Here is a 21,192-nt window from a genome sequence, read left to right as displayed (position 1 = left end):
TAGAAGATCCCAATTTTTTGGAATTTATTGAGATCTGTTTTATGGCCCAGCCATCACAGCGAACGTCCCACAGACACTTGGAAAGAACATGTATTTTACAACTGTTTGGTATGGTGTCTCAAAAATATTAATTAGATCAAGATGATTGATCATGTTCAGATATCTGTCTTTACTTTTTAAAAATTTACTCTTAATGAGGCGCCTGGGTGACTCGGTTAAGTATCCAACTGCAGCTCAGGTCATGATCCCGCAATTCGTGAGTTTATGCCCTGCATTGGGCTCTGTGCTGACAGCTCAGAGCCCGGAGCCCAGCTCATGCTCTGTCTCAAAAATAAATAAAACATTTAAAAGACACTAAAAAAATAAAAAAATTGTTTTTATTATTTTTTTATTTAAAAAATTGTAAGGTTTATTTATTTTGGTGGGGGAGACAAAGTGTGTGCAAGCAGGGGAGGAGCAGAGACAGGGGAGAGAATCCCAAGCAGCCTCTCTCTGCACCCCACCAGGACACAACCCAGTGTGGGGCTCGAACTCCTAAACCGCGATATCTTTACCTGAGCTGAAATCAAGAGTTGGGCACTTAACCAACTGAGCCACCCAGACACCCCTTTCTTTTTTTTCAGAGACAGTGTGTGTGTGTGTGTGTGTGTGTGTGTGTGTGTGTGTGTGTGAGAGCAGCGGAGGAGCAGAGGGAGAGAACCTTAAGCAGGCTCCATGTTCAGTGTGCAGCCTGACTCAGGCCACCACCCCAGACCCTGGGATCATGACATGAGCCAAAAATAGGGAGTTGGGTGCTTAACCAAATGAGCCACCCAGGTGCCCCATGCTAGTAAGATCCTTAAATTTTACTTAGTTTTGTTTTTAACAATATTTAATGTATTTTTCTTATAAGTAGCATAAAATTGTTTGTCCTAACATTTCCCCCGTTCTTTCCTTCCTGCTTTAAGCAGTATTTTTAGATGGAGTAAGTAGTTTTGGAATTCCATTTAATTTATATATTGGCTTTTTAGCTATCTCGCTCTGCCTTATAATAAACGGTAACTCTAGAACTGTAATGTGCATCCTTAACTTTTCAACTGTTTGAGTCAATACCGGACCGTTTCATGTACTGTAAGAACCTTCTAGCCTTACAGGTCACCGGCTCGCAGCCCTTAGCCGGGGGCCCGTGCAGCGCACCCACGTAGGCCGTTTCACACCACAGGGTGGAGCCTGCTTTACAGCCATCCGTACACTTCGGAGCGCGGTGTTCCTGGGCGTAGTTTTCCTTGTATCCGCCTGTCTGCAGCTCACCGCGCCTCCTGAACGTGTCAATTATGTCTCTCACCAGCCTGGGGAATTCTTGGTCATTCGTTCTTCAAGCATTTTTTTCTGCTTTCTCCACGCCTTCTGGGACTCCAATGAGCTAAGTTAAACCTTCTGATAGCGTTCCATAAGTCAATTAGGTTCTTTTCTAAAAATGTTTCTATTCTTAAGAATGCATAATTCCTGTTAATGTAGTTTCAGGGTCACTGAGTCTCCCTGCTGTCTCCAATCGCTGTTATGACAATCCAGTGAATTTTCTGCTGTTTTCCAGCTCCAGATTTCCCACTGGGTTCTTTTTAAAGGTTTCTATTTCCCTGCTAGATTTCCTAGCTTGTGAGCATCTTTTCCTTTATCTATGAGCACAGGCGTAACAACGCCTTAAAATCCAAGTCTGCTAATTTCAACACCTGGATTGCTTCAGGGCTGGCGGCCTCCACGGCTGGTCTTCCCATCTGAGTACGGGCCATGTTTCACTGTTTCTTAGTGTGATTAGTAATTCTGGACTGTATATCCTGGACCTTGTGAATAACATCATGTAGCAACTCTGGATTTTATTGTGCTTCTCTAAAGAGTATTGATTTTTTAAATTTTTTTTTAATGTTTTATTTATTTTTGACACAGAGAGAGACAGAGCATGAGACGGGGAGGGGTAGAGAGAGGAGACACAGAACCAGAAGCAGGCTCCAGGCTCTGAGCTGTCAGCACAGAGCCTGATGCGGGGCTCGAACCCACGAACGTGAGATCCGACCTGAGCCGAAGTCGGAGGCTTAACCGACTGAGCCACCCAGGCGCCCCAAGAGTATTGATTTTAAAAAATTCTTTTAAAATACTTTAAGTAGACTCCATGCCCAATGTGGGGCTTAAACTCACAACCCTCAGATCAAGGTTGCATGTTCTAGCAATGGAGCCAGCAGGTGCCCCCGAGTTGTTTTTTTTTTTAATGCAGTAATTAATATGGGTTGAACTCCATGCTTGGGCAGTTCACAAACAGAATTCGGGGCTCCCTATCTATATTTCTTTCCAGGATTGCCCCCTCATTTTCTGGTTGCTGTGATAGCCACACATGTACCCTGTGGCCGTTCAAGCTGGCGAGACCGTGGTTCTGTCGCCTTTCTGGCCTTGTACCTCCACTTCCACAGGGGCTGCCCTGAGGTCCAAGTGCATAAAACCCAATTCCTTTACCCAGTAACATTCTGTTCTTCCAAGTATCGACTCGCGCCCAGCATCTGCCCGCTCTGGCCACTCCCCTGTGCCTGCAGGTCCTGACTGCGCATATTCTGTCCAGAGCTCACAGCTGTTACCGGAGGGAGGGTTAGTGTGATGAAGGCTACTCTGCTATAAGTGGAGGAGAACATAATTACTCTTTACATATTTTGTCATCAGAAAATTGTTACGGGGTCTCCTGAGTGGCTCAGTGGGTTAAGCGTCCGACTCTTGATTTCAGCTCAGGTCATGATCTCAGGGTTCACGGGACTGAGCCCTACGTCGTGCTCTGTGCTGACAGTGCAGAGCCTGCTTGGGATTCTCTCTCTCTCTCTCTCTCTCTCTCTCTCTCTCAAAATAAATAAGTGAACATTAAAAAAATAGTTATGAATTTCACTCTTCTGAAGTTTTAGTCGCATTCTGTAGGTTTTGATTTGCAATGCTTTTATTCTCCAAGTATCTAACAATATTTGACCTGATTCCTGAATAAAGTAGTTATTTAAAAGAGTACTTTTTAATTTTCAAGTAGCGTTTTTTTGGGTTTGTTTTTAACATGCACTTTACTAATGATTTTTGGTTGCTGAGTATTTCGTTAACTGTCTGACAAGGTTATCTGTCAACTAAGTCTACTGCTTAACAGAACTTACATGTTGGTACAGAGTCAAAGAAAGCACTTAGAATAGTAGTTTTCCAATCTTTTTTTGGAGACTGTGTTCAAAAGATATGAAATACTTATTCATTTGCAAATAAAACAGATCACAGAGGAGGGCAGGTCTGGTCATACTGGGGAGGGAAGGGGGTGCAGCGGGAAGCCGGGGGCCCAGCTCACTAGACTCCTTCTGCGTCTGCCTGCCCGTGGAGACCCGCCAGGGTGAAGAGGACGACTCCCTCGCTGTTGCTGGTTTTGAGGATGCGGCCTCTAAAAGCTGGGAGTGGCCCTTAGCTTACAGCCAACAAGAAACCCGGGACCTCAGTGTCACAACCATAAAGGAACTGAATTCTGCCAACGGCCCAGGGGAAACAGAAAATGGATTTCCCCGGTGTCCAGAAAGAAACACGGCCTGCTGACACCTCGAGGTGGTCTGAGGACAGGCGTACCAGACTTCTGACCTGCGGAGCTGGGAGGTGATACATCCGGGCTGTTTTAGGCCACTAGGTTTGTGGCACTTTGATACGACAGAAACAGAAAAATAATACAGAACTACAGACCTCTGTTAGTATTTTAACTGCATCCTGCTCCTGTCATCATTACCATTCGGGCCACACTTACGGTGTCCCTCCAGCTCTATCAGCACCCCTAGGGATCTGTCATCCTCTGGGGCTGCCTGGGTGGCTCAGTTGGTTAAGTGTCCACCTCTTGATTTTGGCTCAGGCCATAATCTCATGGTTCATGAGTTTGAGCCCCACGCCGGGCTCTGAGCGGTGTGGGGGCTGCTTCTCTTTCCATCTCTCTGCCCCTCCCCTGGTCATGCGTGTGGGCTTTCTCTCTCTCTCTCAAAAATACATCAATAAACTTTACTAAAAAAAATCTATCATCCTCTGATTTGGAGAAAGGAAAGGAATTTTACACGTTATTCTTCCTGGTGTTAACTATCTTTTTGAATAAGGTGCCTACCTCATTCTTGTTTGAGAAAGATGATAAATTCCAGACCTGCCAGATGATCTGTTCTTAAACCTTTCACGATGTGAAAAGCATGTCCCTGAGCCAGATCAAGAGCTCTCCTCCACTTAGCAAATATCTAGCTCTCACAGAGATACTCACTTATTCAAATCAATTTCGTAAGTCTGCATACGAGGTTTATCTCCCGTCTTGTCTGGGTCCCATCGGTAGATGGCAAATTTCTTGATTCGGGGAGCGGTGGTTGCTGCGGTCTGTGCCCCTCGGCAGGCCTGAAATTAAAAAGGTTCACAAGAAGGAAAAAAAAACTATTAAAAAATGCAAGACAAATCCTCCTCTGTGGCTGGTGCCATCGGCTACAGCACCAGCCACAAACACGCGATTACTGACTTCTCGCGAAAGTCGGGCATTCAGTAGCCAGCAAATACTGAGCACCCAGCACGTGCCAGACCCGGGGCTGGGGGCCAGGGAAATCGCACTTAACGAAACACAGTCCTTGGCTTCATGGAATCCAGTATAAGCAAGACAGAAATTAAATACTTACAATAAAGTATACAGAGAGAAGAATACAGCAGAGACTGACACTAGTACAAGAGATGAGGAAAGGCCCCATAAGTGATATTCAAGCTGGACTGGATGAGTAGGGATTAGAGAGAGTTATAAACCGAGGCAGCAGCCCGTGCAGACGCCTGGGCGGGGAGAGCACAGCAAACCTGGGAGGAAAGTCCAGTGTGAGTCGGGGGGCTTGGGTAAGGATGGAGGAGTGGCAGATGTGAGGATCGAAATCAAGATTTTGACTTTACCCTAAGAGCAATGAGAAGCCAGCACAAATGATCAGGTGGGTGACATAATCGTTTGTATTTCTGAGAAGAACAGGACTGGCTACGAAGGAAGACTTGTCAGACACCAGGTGCAGAAACCAGCAGAAAGCTACCGCGGTTGTCAAAACGAGATGCTGGTGTTTTTAGCATCAGTCTGGGCTGTGTAACAAGACATCAGAGACTGGGTGGCTTAAACACGGTTTATTTCTCATAATTCTGGAGGCTGGGAAGCCCAGCCATTCCATTTCTTTGTGTGTATTTGGAGGTTTCTTGTTGGTTCAGTCTTCTTTTATGTCTTAATTCCTGGAGGCCATGTGTATTAGAGTTCTCCAGAGAAACAGAAACAATAGTGTGCACCTACATATAAATACATGATACATATGAAAGGTATATATACACACACATATATACGTAAGAAGAGATTTTTTATGAGAAATTGGCTCACATGATTATGGAGGACAGCATGTCCTCAGAGCTGCAGTTGGCAAGCAGAGAGCCAGGAGAGCCAATGATACAAATCTAGTCAAAGCCTGAAGGTCCATAAGCCAGGAGAGCCGATGATGTGGTTCTAGGCAAATGGCCAGCAGGCTTAAGGCTCAAGAAGAGTCGATATTTCAGTTTGAAAACAGCCAGGCAGGAGAAAGTCCGTCTCATTTGGAGGAATAGGAGGTTTTGGGCTATTCATGCCTTCAACTGATTTGCTAAGGCCCACCTACATTAGGAAGGTCAATCTGCATTACTTGGTCTCCGGATTTACATGTTAACCTCCTCTAAAAACACCCTCACAAAAACACTCCAAATGTCCAACCAGCTATCTGGGCACCCCGTGGCCCAGCTGACACAAAACACTGATATCCACAGCATGGAACAGGTTCTATTTTGCATCTCCCAGCATGCCTGGTCCAGGCCTTTGTGTACAGCACACAGCTTTATCAAGCTGGCTAACATCAGCAATAAAAGAAAAGTCATTTCTACAAACGAACATCTTTCATTAGGGCCCCCCTACTCCCACTTTGTAGCATTAAAGCAGGATTCTGTTCCATGCTGTTGTATTTTATTTATTAAAAAAAAAATTTTTTTTTTGCATTTATTTATTTTTGAGAGACTGAGTGTGAACAGGGGAGGGACAGAGAGAGAGGGGGACACAGAATCCGAAGCAGGCTCCAGGCTCTGAGCTAGTGGTCAGCACAGAGCCTGATGTGAGGCTCAAACCCATGAACTGTGAGATCATGACCTGAGCTGAAGTTGGACACCCAACCAACTGAGCCACCCAGGCGCCCCATAATTTTAAGGAATCTCTATGCAGGGCCTGAACTCATGACCCCAAGACTAAGAGTTGGTCAGCCCAGCCAGGCGTCCCCAGAAACTCCATTTTGTCAAACAGGAACATTTGGCTAACGCCACCTTGTGGCATTTAAGACAAAGTGGAGGCAGTGAAAAGAAAAGATCACACTCAGTCCAGAGGCCTTCTGTTTGCTCAGTGCTCCCACCTTGCTTTGGTTAGATTTAATAAAGTCTATGGCATCATGATAAAATTCACCAATGTTAAGTGTACAGTTTGATGAGTTTTAATAAAATAAACAAGTATAACTACTCCCATAATTATGACGGAGCACTTCCACCTAGAAAGTTCTCTAGTGCCCACTCCCTCCCCATTGTGACTCATCTGCTCTCTAGCACTACAGACTGGCTTTTTACAGAATTTTGCTTTTTTATTTTATTATTTTTTAATACAATTTACTGTCCAATTGGCTTCCACACAACACCCAGTGCTCATCCCTACTAGTGCCCTCAATTAGAACTTTGTTTTTTATAATGTTTATTCAGTTTCAAGAGAGAATGAGCAGGGGAGGGGCAACGAGAGGGGGACAGAAGATCCGAAGTGGGCTCTGTGCTGAGAGCAGAGTCTGATGTGGGGCTCAAACTCACGGACCGCAAGATCATGACTTGAACTGAAGTCAGACACTCAACCCACTGAGTCACTCAGGTGCCCCCCTCCTTACAGGATTTCACATAAATGCAATCAGACCGTGCACCCTGGGTCTAGCTTCCCTCACCCGCCATGCTTCTGGTTTCCCTTCATGCTGTGCATATGTCCAGTTTGTTGCTTTGTAAAATAATTAAGCTTCCCATTTTGAGATAACTGTAGAATCACATGCATTTTTAGGAATTAATGAGAGCCCTCATACCCTTTACTCCATTTGCCCCAGTGAGAACAGTCCCAATCCACAGTACAATCTCCCAACATCAGCACGGATGTGGTCAAGACACCGAGTGTTTCCAGCCCCGGAAAGATCCCCGGCATTGCCCTGCCAAAGCCACACCCCTCGTGCCTCCCCCTTACTCCCGCACCCCTTTAATGTCATCCTTTCAACCATGTTACATAAACGGGATCATCTACATGGGACCTTTTGACCGGTTTTTCTTCATTCAGCAGAATTCTCTGGAGACGCATCCAAGTGTGTGCACCTCGACAGCTGCTCCTTTCCACTGGTGAGCAGCGCCGCGTGTGCGACGGACCCGTGTGCTCAGCCGTTCTCCCGCTGGGGGCCTCTGGGCAGTTTCCAGGCTTTGGCTCTTACAAATGAAGTTATAATGAACATATGTGAACGTGTCTCTACGTCTCTGGGAAAAATGCCCAGCAAGGTACCGGCTGGATTCTAGGGCGGTTGCAGATTCCGTTTTTTTTTTTTTTTTTTTTTATACAAAATTACCAAATTATTTCCCAGAGTGGGTGGCTGCCTTGCCTGTGGTAGGTGCCAGAGAGAGAGAAACAAAATGCATCACAAAAAACCCAACTCCTTAAAAAGAAAAAAAGAAAAATTTACGTTAAAATATTAGTAAAGCTTGGACTTCCACGCACGAGGAACCCCTATATAAGTTTTGGGGTGCCTCAAAGCATTACTTTTTGTTTTTAAAGCACCTAATCTAAATTCATGTTTTACACAGCACCTGGAGGGGTGGAGGGGGGAGGCTAACAGGAATGAGGAGAGAAGACGTGAAAATCAGAATCCCCAGAGAGGTCGTGGCTCTGAACCGAAGGCTTTGCTCACCCTGAGCCGCACTGAGAGTTCACCCACAGGATTAAGGCAGCTGTGAGAGGAGCAAGTACATCCATGCAGCAGAGAAAAGTGAAAATGTGTCATGCTGGTATCCCGGTAGAAGAAAAAAAAAAAAGCTCTCATTCATGGAGCCTAACGCGTGTGGAATGTTGTACTAAATTGTCTCTAATCTTTACAACATCTCTACAAAGGGAGGTTTTATTATTCGCATTAAAAAATGAAAACCGGGGCGCCTGGGTGGCTCAGTGGGTTAAGCGTCCGACTCTTGACTTTGGCTCAGGTCATGATCTCAGGGTTGTGGCACCGAGCCCCACATCTAGCTCCAGGCTGAGCGTGGAGCCTGCTTGGGATTCTTTCTCTCTCCCTCTGCTCCCTTCCCCTGCTCACATTCTCTCTCTCAAATAAAAAAGAAAAAGAAAATAAAAAGCATAGACCAAAAAGCCAGGATTCAAATACAAATCTTTTATCTCCAAAGCCCAACCTTCTACCCACTGTATCTGTGGCGAAAATGCAAAATCAAAGCGGAACAGCAAAAAAGATAATTCCTTTCCCCAAACAAACCCAAGGAACACTGGTGGCTAATATGCTCGAGGGACTGTTCTAGGCCCTGGCGGTCAAGGGCAAGACACACAGATAACATCTCCAGGGATGCCTGGGGGGGGGGCGCAGTCGGTTTAGCGTCTGACTTCGAGCTCGGGTCATGATCTCCCAGGTTCGGTGAGTTCGAGCCCCGCGTCGGGCTCTGTGCGAACAGCTCGGAGCCTGGAGCCTGGAGCCTGCTTCCGATTCTGTGTCTCCTTCCCTCCCTCCCTCTCTCTCTCTGCCCCTCTCCTGGGCATGCTGTCTCTCTCTCAAAAATAAATGGACATTAAAAAAATTAAAGCACCACCACCACCACCAAATAACATCTACAGTATGTCAGGCGGTGAAAGGTGCAATGGGCGGGCGGGAGGGGTCCTGGCCACAATTCTGTAACTCTAAATGGAGCGGCCAGGGAAGTCGTCACTGAAAACGTGACAGCTACGCAAAGACCTGAAGGCGGTGGGTAAGCAAGCCAGGCCTGTGCTCAGGGGAAGAGCAAACTGGGCAGAGGGGACACTGAGCCCAATTCTTGAGGTGGAAATGGGTTTGAGGAGCAAAAAGTCAGTGAGTGTAGTTGAGAATGGAGTGAGCTTCAGGGGCAGTGATAGGCGGAGAAATCAGGAAGTTAATGGGACAGCCAGATCACACAGGATCCTGCAAGCTGCTGCTGCTTTTTTAAAAGTAATCTCTACCCCCAACATGGGGCTTGAACCCATGACCTGGAGGTCAAGAGTCTCACGCTCTACTGACTGAGCCGGCCAGGTGCCCCCTAGCAAATTTCTTTAAATACACTCAATGAATTGTTTATTTGAGATTCAAACTTTGGAGAATATTCTCTCTCTTTTTAAATTAAGTACACGCTGTATGCCAAACACGGGCCTTGAATTCATGACCTCGAGATCAAGAGTCGCATGCGGGACTGAACAAACCAGCCAGGTGCCCGGCCTTGGCCTTGTAACGGTGCTTGCTTTTTTACCGAAAGATGAGAAACTACTGGTTTTGGGCAGAGGAGTGACAAAGTCAGACTTAAGCTTTGAAAGGATTATTCTGGTTTGAGAATCAAAGAGGAAGGTGAGAAAACCAGGTAAGAATTACAGTATTTAGTAACTAGCTAAGGGGTGATGGCAGCTTGACCCAGGCTGGTGGCGGTGGATGGTAAGAAGTGGTAAGTTCTGGAGCGCCTGGGTGGCTCGGTTGGTTGGGCCTCCGACTTCGGCTCAGGTCATGATCTCACATTCGTGGGACTGAGCCCCGCGTCAGGCTCTGTGCTGACAGCTAGCTCAGGGCCTGGAGCCTGCTTCCGATTCTGTGTGGCTCTCTCTCTGCCCCTCCCCCTCTCATGCTCTCTCTCTCTCTCTCTCTCTCTCTCTCTCTGTATCAAAAATAAAGAAAACATTAAAAAAAAAAAAGAAGTGGTTAAGTTCTGTTTGGCTTTTTTTTTTTTTTTAAAAGAAGTGGTAAGTTTTGGAATACATTTTAAAAAGGAACTGACAGGATTTCCACACAGACTGGATATGAAAGTGGGGCACAGAGCACGGATGACCCCAGTGTTTGGCCCAAACCCCGTGGAGGATGCCGGTGCCATCGCCTGGGGTGGGAGGAGAAAGCTGGGCTGTGTGGTGAGGGGCACTAGGAGTTTGGTTCTGGGCCGGCAAAGTCTGGGATGTATTATTATTAGATATCCATGTGGAGACCAAAAAAAAAAAAAAAAAAAAAAAAAAAAAAAAAGTTTTAAAAATGTTTATTTTGAAAGATAGACAGAGAATCCCAAGCTGGCTCCATGCTGTCAGCACAGAGCCCTCTTCTGCATAGGGGTGGGGATGTATTAATATCCACCTCTTATTTTTTAAAATGTTTATTTATTTTGGAAGGAGAGAGAGATAGAATGCAGGGTGTGGGTGTGGGTGGGGGGGCAGAGAGACAGGGAGACACAGAATCAGAAGCAGCTCCAGGCTCCGAGCTGTCAGCACAGAGCCATACGCGGGGTTTGCACCCACGAGCTGTGAGATCCTGACCTGAGCCGAAGTTGGACGCTTAACCGACGAGCCACCCAGGCGCCCCAATATCCACCTCTTAAGATTAAACTGGAGGGTCAAGCTTCTAGCACGACCCTGAAAAATAATTTCTGCTTTTCAACAGTGGCAAGATCATCAGTTTCTGATCGGCAGACAGGCGCCCTAAGACGTGCCCGTGCTAGGACCAAGGAGATACACAAATGAAAGCAGGCGCTCCTTGCCCCCAATGGGATTCACAATCTAGATGAAGAAATCAAGCACTACAATCACAGGTAATTCGTTACAGCCACACACTTCCAGGCAGCACCGTGGTTCAGTGCAGACGGACGCATGAAAGGAATTCAGAAGAGAAATCCTAGTGTGTCGTAGAGTCCTAGGAACCTGACTATCGCTCAGATAACACACCAAACTCATCTCGGGATTCTTTTGAGGTGGCATTTGTGGGTGTGGATGCACATTCCTGGGAGGGGGAGGGAGCTCTTCTATTTCTCTACCCTCAGGAGGCCCTGCAACAGCCTCACCTGCATTATGAAACTGACCTATGAAACCAACCTTCTGCTCAACTCATTCAGGGAAGAGGGACCGAGCTTTGGAACTCATTCTCATTGGTGGGGCTCTCACAGCTTAACTGCGTGCTCAGCAACTATGAAAGGAACTGGTAAACAAGGTCATTACTAGTCATTAACGCTCAGAGGACACCAACTTGAAGCTCTGATAGGCAGTCCTCCCTTCCTATCTCCCCTTTTTAGAAAAGCGATAAAATGACTCATTCAAGTTCATACACGGCACATTGTTAAGAAAGAACTAGCATTTGAAGGCAGGCCGTAGGTATGCAGCCGGGGCTGTATTTACAATGAGAGAGATTCTCATGTAAGTGCAAGAGAGGAACTAGCATTTCCGGTCACCTGTGCGAAGTTTTTTTCACATATTATGTAAAACAGAACAAAACAAAACAAAAAACCCCGAAACCAAAAAACAAACTGGATTTTGGTCTTAGGTCTACCAGTTCTTAGCTGTGGTATTTTGGGCAAGTAAAAAATTTTCTCTTTGGGGCGTCGGTTTTTTTTTTTTTAGAGGCAGAGCATGAGCGGGGAGGGGCAGAGACAGAGGGAGACACAGAATCTGAAGCAGGCTCCAGGCTCCGAGCCATCAGCACAGAGCCTGACGCCGGGCTCGAACACACGAACTGTGAGATCATGACCTGAGACGAAGCCGGCCGCTTAACCGACTGAGCCACCCAGGCGCCCCTGGGGCGTCGGTTTTGAAACCTTTAAAAAAAGGAGGGAAGAACTACTAGTTGCCCACCTTGCAGGGATTGAAGATCCCAGAGGAGGAAACAGACTTAATGTCTTATGTGTGCAATGACAATTTCCCCTCCTCTTCCAAATAAATCCTCCATCTGGAACGCGGTAAGTGTGTAGAGTCCTAACACAAGGGCTGTGGGGAAACTTAACCACTGCACACCGAGTGCACCAAGCTCTGTACCTATGAGATCCATGCCCAAGCTCCGCGCTTGGTGGTGTTGTGAGCCCTTTACAGACAGGGCCACCGAATCCGTGTCATCCGACACTGCTTTAAGGCACCCAGTTTTTCCCGCAGCCCCCCACCCCCACTCCCACCGGGGGAAGGGCCCAGATCCTTCAGGGATCTGATTTGTCTCCATTTCCCCCTTCCTCTGCCCCTTCCTTAGCAATTCCGGTCCAGTCTCTGTTTACCGAGCCCCCAACTCGCAGCCTGGAGGAGAGATCTCGATTCCCAGCTCCCATTCCTCCCCCTCCCGCCGGTCTGTGTCTTTCACAGAGGCTAGTTCGAGGACAGAGAACAGGCTTGGAAGCCAAACCTTTGGATCCGAATTCGCCTGCAACAGTCACTCGCTTGCCACGTGACCTTGGGCAACTGAAGCCCCCACTCTGAATTTTTCCCCCTTCTCTTTAAAAAAAAGATCGTCTCCGCCCGGATACCTCTCAGGCTGCGGCGAGGCGCTAGAGGATAACGGACAGGGATGCTCCAGGGCCAAACCGGCGTACTACGCAGTGGGAGCGAGTCCTTCCACTCCCTGTGGCCTTGTCCCGGGCTCCCTCGCCCTCTTCCACGGCGCCCTAGGCTCCAGGCTGCCTCCATGACTCTCCTGCCTGCCCGTTCCTCCCGCCCCGCAGCTCACCTGCAGGCAAGCTCCGCCGAGGGCTGTGGCTGGGAACCTGCGCCTCAAGGAGACTCCGACCGCCGCCGCCGCCATCTTGGCTCCTGACGGCAAGCCCCACCCCTTAACCCCGAGGTCGCTTTCCGCCGTCGTCCCGCCGAGCACCGCGGCGCAGAGCCGGCATCCCCCGAGGACCCGCTAGCTGGGCGGGAGCCGCCGAGCGGGAGGCGGTTCCAGTTTCCCCGAAGGGCGGGGGGAAGGGTGGAAAGAGCAAACGCGAGCGTGCGCAGTTGCGGGGTGCGCGGCGCATGCCCACTTGGCCTCCCGCCTTCTAAGGTGACCTTCCCAGAAGGGGGCGGAGTCTGAGAGGGAGGGTGTAGGGAGAGCGTAGGGAGGGCGTTCGGAGGGTGTTCGAAGGGCCGGGGCAAAGATCAAGGCGGTGAGGAGCCATCCGATAGGACTTCAGTCCCCTATTTTAGTCCCAGTTTTCCCCTGAAAATTGGTTAGTAGTATCACTCATCTCTTAGTGATGAGCTTAGTGGCTTTGGTCAGACATTTGTCAGACACGATGCGGTTTGCCTGAGACTGTCCTGGTTTCGGCACAGGGAGTCCGGCGTCCCTGGGCAAACCGGGAGGGTCGTGAGGGCACTGAGGGGATGTTAAAGATGCCGGGCAAATGTGTCATTCACCCATCCATCCACCCACCCACCCATCCATCCATCTACCCAACCACCCTTCCATCATCCATCCATCCACCCACCCACCCGTCCACCCGCCCTTCCACCCATCCACCCGAAGATATGCCGCCAGCATTGCTGTGCGCTAGATGCTGGGCAGCTGCCTTGAGTGAGTGGAGCAAGTCAGGTGCAGTTCCTGCCCTTGCTGGGTTTACTGTCCTGTAGGTGCCCAACCAGGCACTCAACAGCAGTAAGCTCCAGAGTCAGAGGATGGAGGGGACCCAGCCCTTGGCGGCTTACTTAGCCATTTAGCACTAGAAGCCATTGCTTGAACACCTGCTATACGCCTAGCATTAGGATCCATCATCTCCCTTAAGCCTGGAAACAGCCTTGTAGGAGAGATCTGTCTTGTGGGAGAGGTCTGTGCACGTAAGTCTCTACTTAAGTCATCTCAGATGCTTTCCAGCTTCTCCGTGCCTCATCCCAGGGCCTTCCTCCCTCTGGGGGCTTGATTTCCTCAGTCTTCCAAGTCACTTGGTCTCGTGGGTCACCTTAGGCATTTATGTTGGTAGTTTAGCTTGGCAGGTACTCGTGTTTGTCAGGAATGACCTTTTCCCTTCTCTGCCTGCTTGTTTCTGACATATGAAGGGCACCTTTTTATAGTCTCAGTTTCCTCACAGCTCATGTAGATGCGACTGGGGAAATTAAATTGGCGGAGCGAATTGGTTTGTTGGGGCTAAGTTTCTGGAGTCCTCGGCTGGAACCCATCAGCTATGCTGCTCTATGACCTCATTAAAGGAGGTGTGTAGTGAGGCCACAAGAAACAGCCTGGACCCCTGCATCTAACCTTGAATCTTCTCAAGGCTGTGTGACCTTGAACAAGCCCCTCCCCATTGCTGGCCTATGGTTTCCTTGCCTGTATCATCAGGGTGTTGGGCCCGCTGGTTTAGGGCTCTGGGATTCACATGGCTGCTTTGAGGGGGCTGTCTTGGCGGTAACTGTTGACATGCTGAGGTCACCTTGACTTTCCACTGGGGCTGATCCAGCACTGGAATAGGGCTTCTCCAAGTCTGCCCCAGGGCCTCTTGGGCCACCCAACCTGGATGGAATCATGGGAAGATTGTCACTCTCTCTCTAACTCCTCCTGGTGGAATTGTCTTTGGAGATGAAGGAAGAGGATCCTCTTCCTCCAGGGAACATGTTTCTAAAGCATTGGTCCTGTTGGCATTTTTAGGACTCTTTCATCTCCAAGGCAGATGCTGCTCCTAGATAACCCTTAACTCTTTTACTTTGCCCAGGTCACCTTGGGAAGAGCAGTCTGAGGCCAGCAGAAGTGAGACCTTGATTTATGGAGGGGCTCCTGGTGCCAATGGGCCCAGGCGCCCTGCAGTCACATCGTCCCTGGGCTTCCCGGGGATTTGGGGAGCTCAGGGTTATAGAGGAACAAATTCCTGGGCGGCTGCACCTCCGCCCTGAACTTTGGGATTCCAGAAAGGCACAGCTTAACGGCTTAGAGGTTTTCAGGGCTTGCTCCTGACAGATCTTCCCAAGGTGTCCTCCGGTGACAACCAGGTTTTTTTTTTTGTTTGTCTGTTTCCATTTGTCTAGCGAGTGAAGGATTGCTTTTCAACAGTCGGCTAGCCAATTTAGGTTTATGCTGCACCTCATCACTTACAAATGTGTTTACATAAATAGTCTGCTTTGTCCTCATAACAACTCTTTCGGTTGGAATAACTCCCCCCCCCCTCCGCCCCCGTTTACAGACTTTCTTAGTCTTTGGGTAATGAGAAAGGTGAACAGTTTTGGGTGAGACTCTTTCCCAAGGGCTGGAAATCCACTCGAGAATTATAAAGTAAACCCAAAAACATTGTGTTGTATCAACTGTCATTTGTACGATCAACTCTAATTCTGGTGTCTGGTGATTTAGGGCAACCTGAACTGATTCCCCCCCCCCCCGCCCCCCCGCAACCAGAGGGCCACAGATTTAAGAGAGATTTACCAGATAATATTTAGGGGAGAAATATCAGATAATTTTATTGCCTGGGAGAGTCATTTGTCTCCAAGAAAAACCCACCTCACCCCAACTCATCTCTGTGGTGGCACTTAGAATCCTTGTCATCCAGAATTTAGGATTTCATCTCCTTCGCCCAATGGGCTGTCACTCTCTTCCATCTCTCTGGTTGCTCCCTCCCTCTGTCCAGCTGTCTCCCAAGCATCTGTCTGGCTGTCCCAGTGGCCTCTGGAACTCAACCTGTCCCCAATCATCCTTATCTCCTGAGGTGTTCACAGCTCCTCCCTTTTCAGCACCATCTACCCAGTCTCTAAGCCGGAAACCTGGTGTGCACCTGACTCTTCCCCCTGCCACATCCAATCAACCACCAACCCCCAGCATGGTCTTCAAGGCCTCCAGGTTAGCTGCTGCCTCGAGAGGACACTGGTCCTGTGTACCAGCCCCTCTGCAGAGCACTCTGGGGACATATTCTCTGTCTAATCATGACAGCAACCTCACAAGGTCGGGATTTATGTCCTTCATTTCAAGTTGAGGCAGCTGAGCCTCAGAGAAGGCCAACAGCTCACCTAAGTCACACAGCTGGGAGGTCAGTATCCTCTGTTAGAGAGGCGGCTGGGCTCCAGGCACGGAGCCCAAGGAACGCAGGGGTTGCAGCTGTTGTGTTCCACCTGCAGAGGGCGCGCATGCCTCACGGAACTGCCCGAGGCTCCCTAATAGACCTTTTCAACCCTTAGAAAGGGCCTATCTAAACCCTCTTCCCTCCAAACTCCACCATATAATTAGACTTCTCAAAATATTCTCTCTGAGTGGGATGGGGACAATCATATCCTACAGACGTCTCCAATTTCATGAGCAGCCTCTATGGAACTCCCGGAGCAAAAGTCACGAGCCACTCCCAGTCCAGATGGGGCTGCGTTTTACACAGCTGAAGTCAGCTCAGCTGCTGGGACTTAGCAAGTGCCCCAAGGCCTTGTGGGGACTGTCACGTTGCTGGGCTCTATAGCGTCATACCACACCACACACACACACACACTCACAGAGCTCACCCACCCTGCTTAACCTCTGTCCCACTCCTGTCTGCCTGCCACATCACCAGCATAGTCTCAAATTAGCAGTTAATTTGATCCTTGGGGTTTGTGTGTGTGTGTGCTTTGCAAACACAGTACGTGATAAAACTCCCTTTCCAGCTGAATCTGAGTTTTGAGCACCCTTTTCTATCAGAGACAGAGCCATGTAAATAAAATGCAGAAAAAGAATTAGTGGTAAGTATTCATTGGTAGTGCCTAGATATTGGCCTACTGCAAACAGCTCAAGTCAGAGGGATGCAAAACGTTAAAAGCAATTTTGACCTTCTAGAGAGCAGGGAGGTGGAGTGGTTAAGTCTGCAGGCCTTTGGGGGTTCATATCCTGTTATATCAATCATTTGCTGTGTGACATTGAGCAAGTTACTTAGTGTCTCTGTGCGTTACTTTCCTATGGCATAAAATGGGGGGAAAGAATCATAGTCACCTCATGGGCAGGAGTAAATGAATTAGTGTCTGGAAGGAGCTGTAAGTCTTAAACTGGAGGAAGGAAGCCGAGCTGGGGAATAAAAGAGGCCGAAGAGAACTGTGATTATTAGGGGGAAGAGATTATGCTAATCAGGATGGAAAGACTGCAGCATAAATAAGATGCCAAGGGTTTCAGGTAGCTTTAAAAAATCACTTAAAAATACATATGTAATTAAATTCTCACTATGTAAACATTTCAAGCAACATAGGTCAAGTGTAAATCCCCTCGCCACACTACCTTTCCCAGAGGTGATTAGTATTGTCAATTTCAAGGATGGCTTCCGTATCTTTTTCTTTGTGTGTATATACATATGTATGTTTCTACAGAACACCACGGCTTTGCTTGACATCCTTTTTTTCCTTTCTTTCTTCCTTTTTTTTTTTTTTTTTAAATACCAATATCAAATGCTCTGCCTTGGAGCTCTTTCTATGTCAGTGTCCAAAATCTATTTCATCTCCCTGCCGCCAACTGTTTAAATGTAGGGATGTACCATGGTTTGATGATTCCTTGGGTAGTTTCTTCAAAATGATTTTCCTATTAGCTTTTTATTTTTGTTTTTATTTTTTGAGAGAGCGAGCGAGCAAGTAACTGCATGTGTGTGTGGTTTCATGCTTGAGCAACCGCGGGGCAGAGGGATAGAATCTTACGCAGGCTCCACGCTTAGCAAAGAGCCCAATGTGGGGCTCGATCTCACGACCCTGAGATCGTGATCTGAGCTGAAATCAAGAGTCAGATGCTCAACCGACTGAGCCAGCCCAGCGCCCCCATCATCACCATTTCTTAAACGTGTCATACATTTACACCTGGTTGTATCTCCTCTCAGTTAGGAGCCCTCCCTTCTCTGACCAGTCATCCATTCCTACATTCATTCAATACTCATCCTAGCCTAAATGAACACCAGCTGGAAATAACTCGTGTGTGTGTGTGATTCCACACCTTTTTGTGCCTTATTCATTCCTCCATTCAGCAAATATTTTCAAATGCCTACTCTGTCTGCCTCCTTGCTGTCCTGTCTGTCTCCCTGACTTGGCGTCAGTTCCTGGGGAGGCGGGGGTGAGATCATGTCTCATGCATAGGGGTTCCCGGGGAGAACAGCTATCCTGGCTTACCCAGCATGGCTCCAGTTTCCACCAGTTATCTGAGTGGAATTATTGGTAGTGCCCCTTTTCACTCTGGTTTAGATGAAAAGATTGTGTGGTCACTTTAGTTTTTTGCACAATAGGTGCTTACGTAACCGTTAATTGGAAACAAGAATGGACGGTGGATGAATGAATGTAATTGGCTTCTCACGGTCGGAGACGCCATCTTACTTTGGGCTGAAGACTGGAGGGAACGGGCTGCGTTACGGAGCCGTCATTTCAGCCAGGGCTCTCTTGCCTTTGAAGGGTTTGGTTCATGGAATTCTACAATCCCCACACAGCTTGCTTATCGGTATCGGGATATTCTTGCTGTGCTAGGAAATAGCTGGCGCGAAGGCAGCAGTTATGAATGAAAGACAGTGAGCCATGACTAGGGTTCGGAAGCTGTTTCTAAGACGAGGTGGCACGGAGCAGAGGGTCAGCAACTGGGCCTTGGGGTTAGACCACCTGGGTGTGAATCCCGGGTTTGCTACTTAATGGCTGTGGAAACTTGAGCCCGGTCGCTTCCTCTCTGAGCCTCAGTTTCTTCATCTATAAAGTGGGGATAGTAAAATATCAGGCTGAACTGTATGAAATTATCTCTGATCATTTTGACCTTAAAAACAGCATGTCATATAGTACCAGCTGACAGCTGCCTGGCATAAGAAATGGTGGCCGTTTACACGTGACATCTGGTTGGGCTGATCTTTCTGCTGCCATTGCTTAGCTGAGCCATTGCTTCATTTTTTTCATTCAAAACATATTCTCTGTGGCACCCGGCTGGCTCAGTCAGTAGTGCATAGGACTCTCGATCTTGGGGTGCTAAGTCAGAGCCTCACACTGGTTGTAGAGATTACTTAAAAAAATAAAAATTAAAAAAAACCCCCAAAAACGTATTTGCTGAGCACCATGTACCAGGAATCCCTGGAGGGAGGTAGAGCAGTTCTTCAGCATCTTCAGCAGTAGCATGTAAGGAAGGTTCCAGAATGCGGGCCAGAGACTGCTCTGTGAGACTCATCTGGTCAGGGGCGCCTGGGGGGCTCAGTTGGCTGAGCGTCTGACTTTGGCTCAGGTCATGATCTCGAGGTTCGTGAGTTCGAGCTCCACATTGGGCTTGTCAGCCCATCAGTGCAGCGCCTGCGTCCGATCTCCTCCCCCTCTCTCGGCTCCTACCCCATGCGCGCTCTCTCAAAAATAAATATTAGAGAAAGAAAAGCCCTCTGGCGGTGTGCCCAATGACTGGCCAAATGGACCCTAGCTGACAGAGCACGAGGGGCTGAGGCAGAAACAGGCTTGGCCCGAACCTGGCACTTTGCTTCGAGACTAGAGAAGCCCAGATCTTTGCTTTCTCAAGGATCACGGCTCAGAAGGAGCCTGGGCTGCCCAGAGGTGAAGCCCGAGGGAAAATGCAGATTCTCACATCAGCCAGGCTTGGGACAAGGCTGCTAGCCGAGCTTTCTGCCTGGGCTTGTCCTTTTTGTGGTCGTCCAGCTGGGGAAGAGATTCCGCACGCTGTCATTTGATGTCACTCACTATATTTAGTTGCCAGTAATATTGCCATCAGCCCCCTGGGCCTGATGCCACTGGGGTGAAGATCCTGGCTAAGTTCCACTGGGCAGGCAGAATTCATCCCTGGCTGCTCTTTTTTTTGGGGGGGCAGGGGAAGATCCTACTTCTACATCTTTTGGTCATGTCGAGTTGTGGATTGAATCCTGCCTGGAATGAAGGGCTTGAGCTAACAAGGACCTCAGCTCTGCTCCCCCGGGACCTGCCCACCACATTCGCAGTAACAGACAGAAGCGAGTTGCACCCCGGGGCAACGGTGAGAGGAAGGGGGCTAGATGTGAGGGAGCTATATTTTCCCTCTCCACAGGCATGGGGCTGGTAGGGGCTCTGATCTCGACAGCGGGCAGAGGCAACCTCGCCAAAGGCACTCCCCTTGCTGAGAGAGAGCCCAGTTCTGGCAACATGGCAGCAGCCACAGGCAAGAGGACCTTCTGGAGGGGCAAGTCTCGGCACACCAGGGCCAGGGAGGGATAAGATTGCCTTTTTCTTGTAATTTACTAAGACTTTTGTAAAGTGATGGAGACTCAGGTCCCACATGACTGTCATCTCTATCAATAAACCATTGATTTCCCCCTTTCCTTTGTTCTTGGCAGCGAGGAGTGCCTGAGGAAAAGTCACACACACCCCACCTGGGGGGGAGGGGGGTTTGCCAGGTGTCAATTTGCCTTATGTTCCCTCATCATGAAATACTTCACTGATATTTAAAAAATTTTTTAATGCTTATTTTTGAGGGAGAGACAGGGCATGAGAGGGGGAGGGAGAGAGACACACACACACACACACACACACACACACACACAGAATCTAAAGTAGGCTTCAGGCTCTGAGCACAGAGCCTGACTCGGGGCTCGACCCCACGAGCTGTGAGATCATGATCTGAGGTGAAGTCAGATGCTTAACCTACTGAGTCACCCAGCTGTCCCAGTATTTAAAAATTTTGATTACATGTTGAAATGGCGATAATTTGGATATATTGGGTTAAAGAAAACGTTGTTAAAATTAACTTTTTTTTTTACTTTTTAAAATATGCCTGCTAGAAACTTTTAAAATTACACACATAGTTTGCATATTTCTATTGGATAGTACTGTTCTAGAAGTCTCAGGGGGACTTACAGCAATCCTGAGGTAGGTGAGTAGCCCAGATATGAAAGCACCACTAGGCTGGATTTAACAAACCAGCACCCCCTGGGGAGTCTCAGAAATGGGTGGGTCAGGAAACCACAGTGAAGATTGCCTTTGCTACGGCTTGGGCCACATTAGTTGGGTATAAAAGGGAAGACTGACCTCAGAGGGCTGGACCCATAGGTTAAGTCTGGGAGTATGAGAACTAGGGACTTTCATTTTGCAGTGGCCCCTTAAAATGGCCGTCACCAAAACATCAGTCCAGGAGTCCAAGGTGGGGCTGAGGGGTAAGAACTCCTGAGGTATACCCCCAAAGAATTGGGAGTGGCTTCTAGGCCCAGCAAGCAACTAGGTGGCTTTATTTTAGGGCTTCAGAGAGTTTGTTCTCAAAGACCATGTTAGAC

At 48.3% G+C, this 21,192-nt stretch overlaps 1 protein-coding gene across 1 annotated transcript in view; it reads right to left on the bottom strand.

The window, feature by feature from the left end:
- Positions 1-13,012, bottom strand: part of SDHB (succinate dehydrogenase complex iron sulfur subunit B) — a 25,692-nt gene extending 12,680 nt beyond the window's left edge. Inside the window, exons 1-2 of the mRNA XM_029945898.1 lie at positions 12,765-13,012; positions 4,268-4,395 (exon numbers count right to left, since the gene is read on the bottom strand). Coding sequence (XP_029801758.1) covers positions 4,268-4,395; positions 12,765-12,839 — 203 coding nt within the window. The 5' untranslated portion in view covers positions 12,840-13,012. The remainder of the gene's footprint in view (positions 1-4,267; positions 4,396-12,764) is intronic.
- Positions 13,013-21,192: the final 8,180 nt, after the last annotated feature.

Source organism: Suricata suricatta, chromosome 8 (assembly GCF_006229205.1).
Source record: "Suricata suricatta isolate VVHF042 chromosome 8, meerkat_22Aug2017_6uvM2_HiC, whole genome shotgun sequence".
Lineage (NCBI taxonomy): Eukaryota > Metazoa > Chordata > Mammalia > Carnivora > Herpestidae > Suricata > Suricata suricatta.
This window is presented reverse-complemented; position numbering and strand designations above follow the sequence as displayed.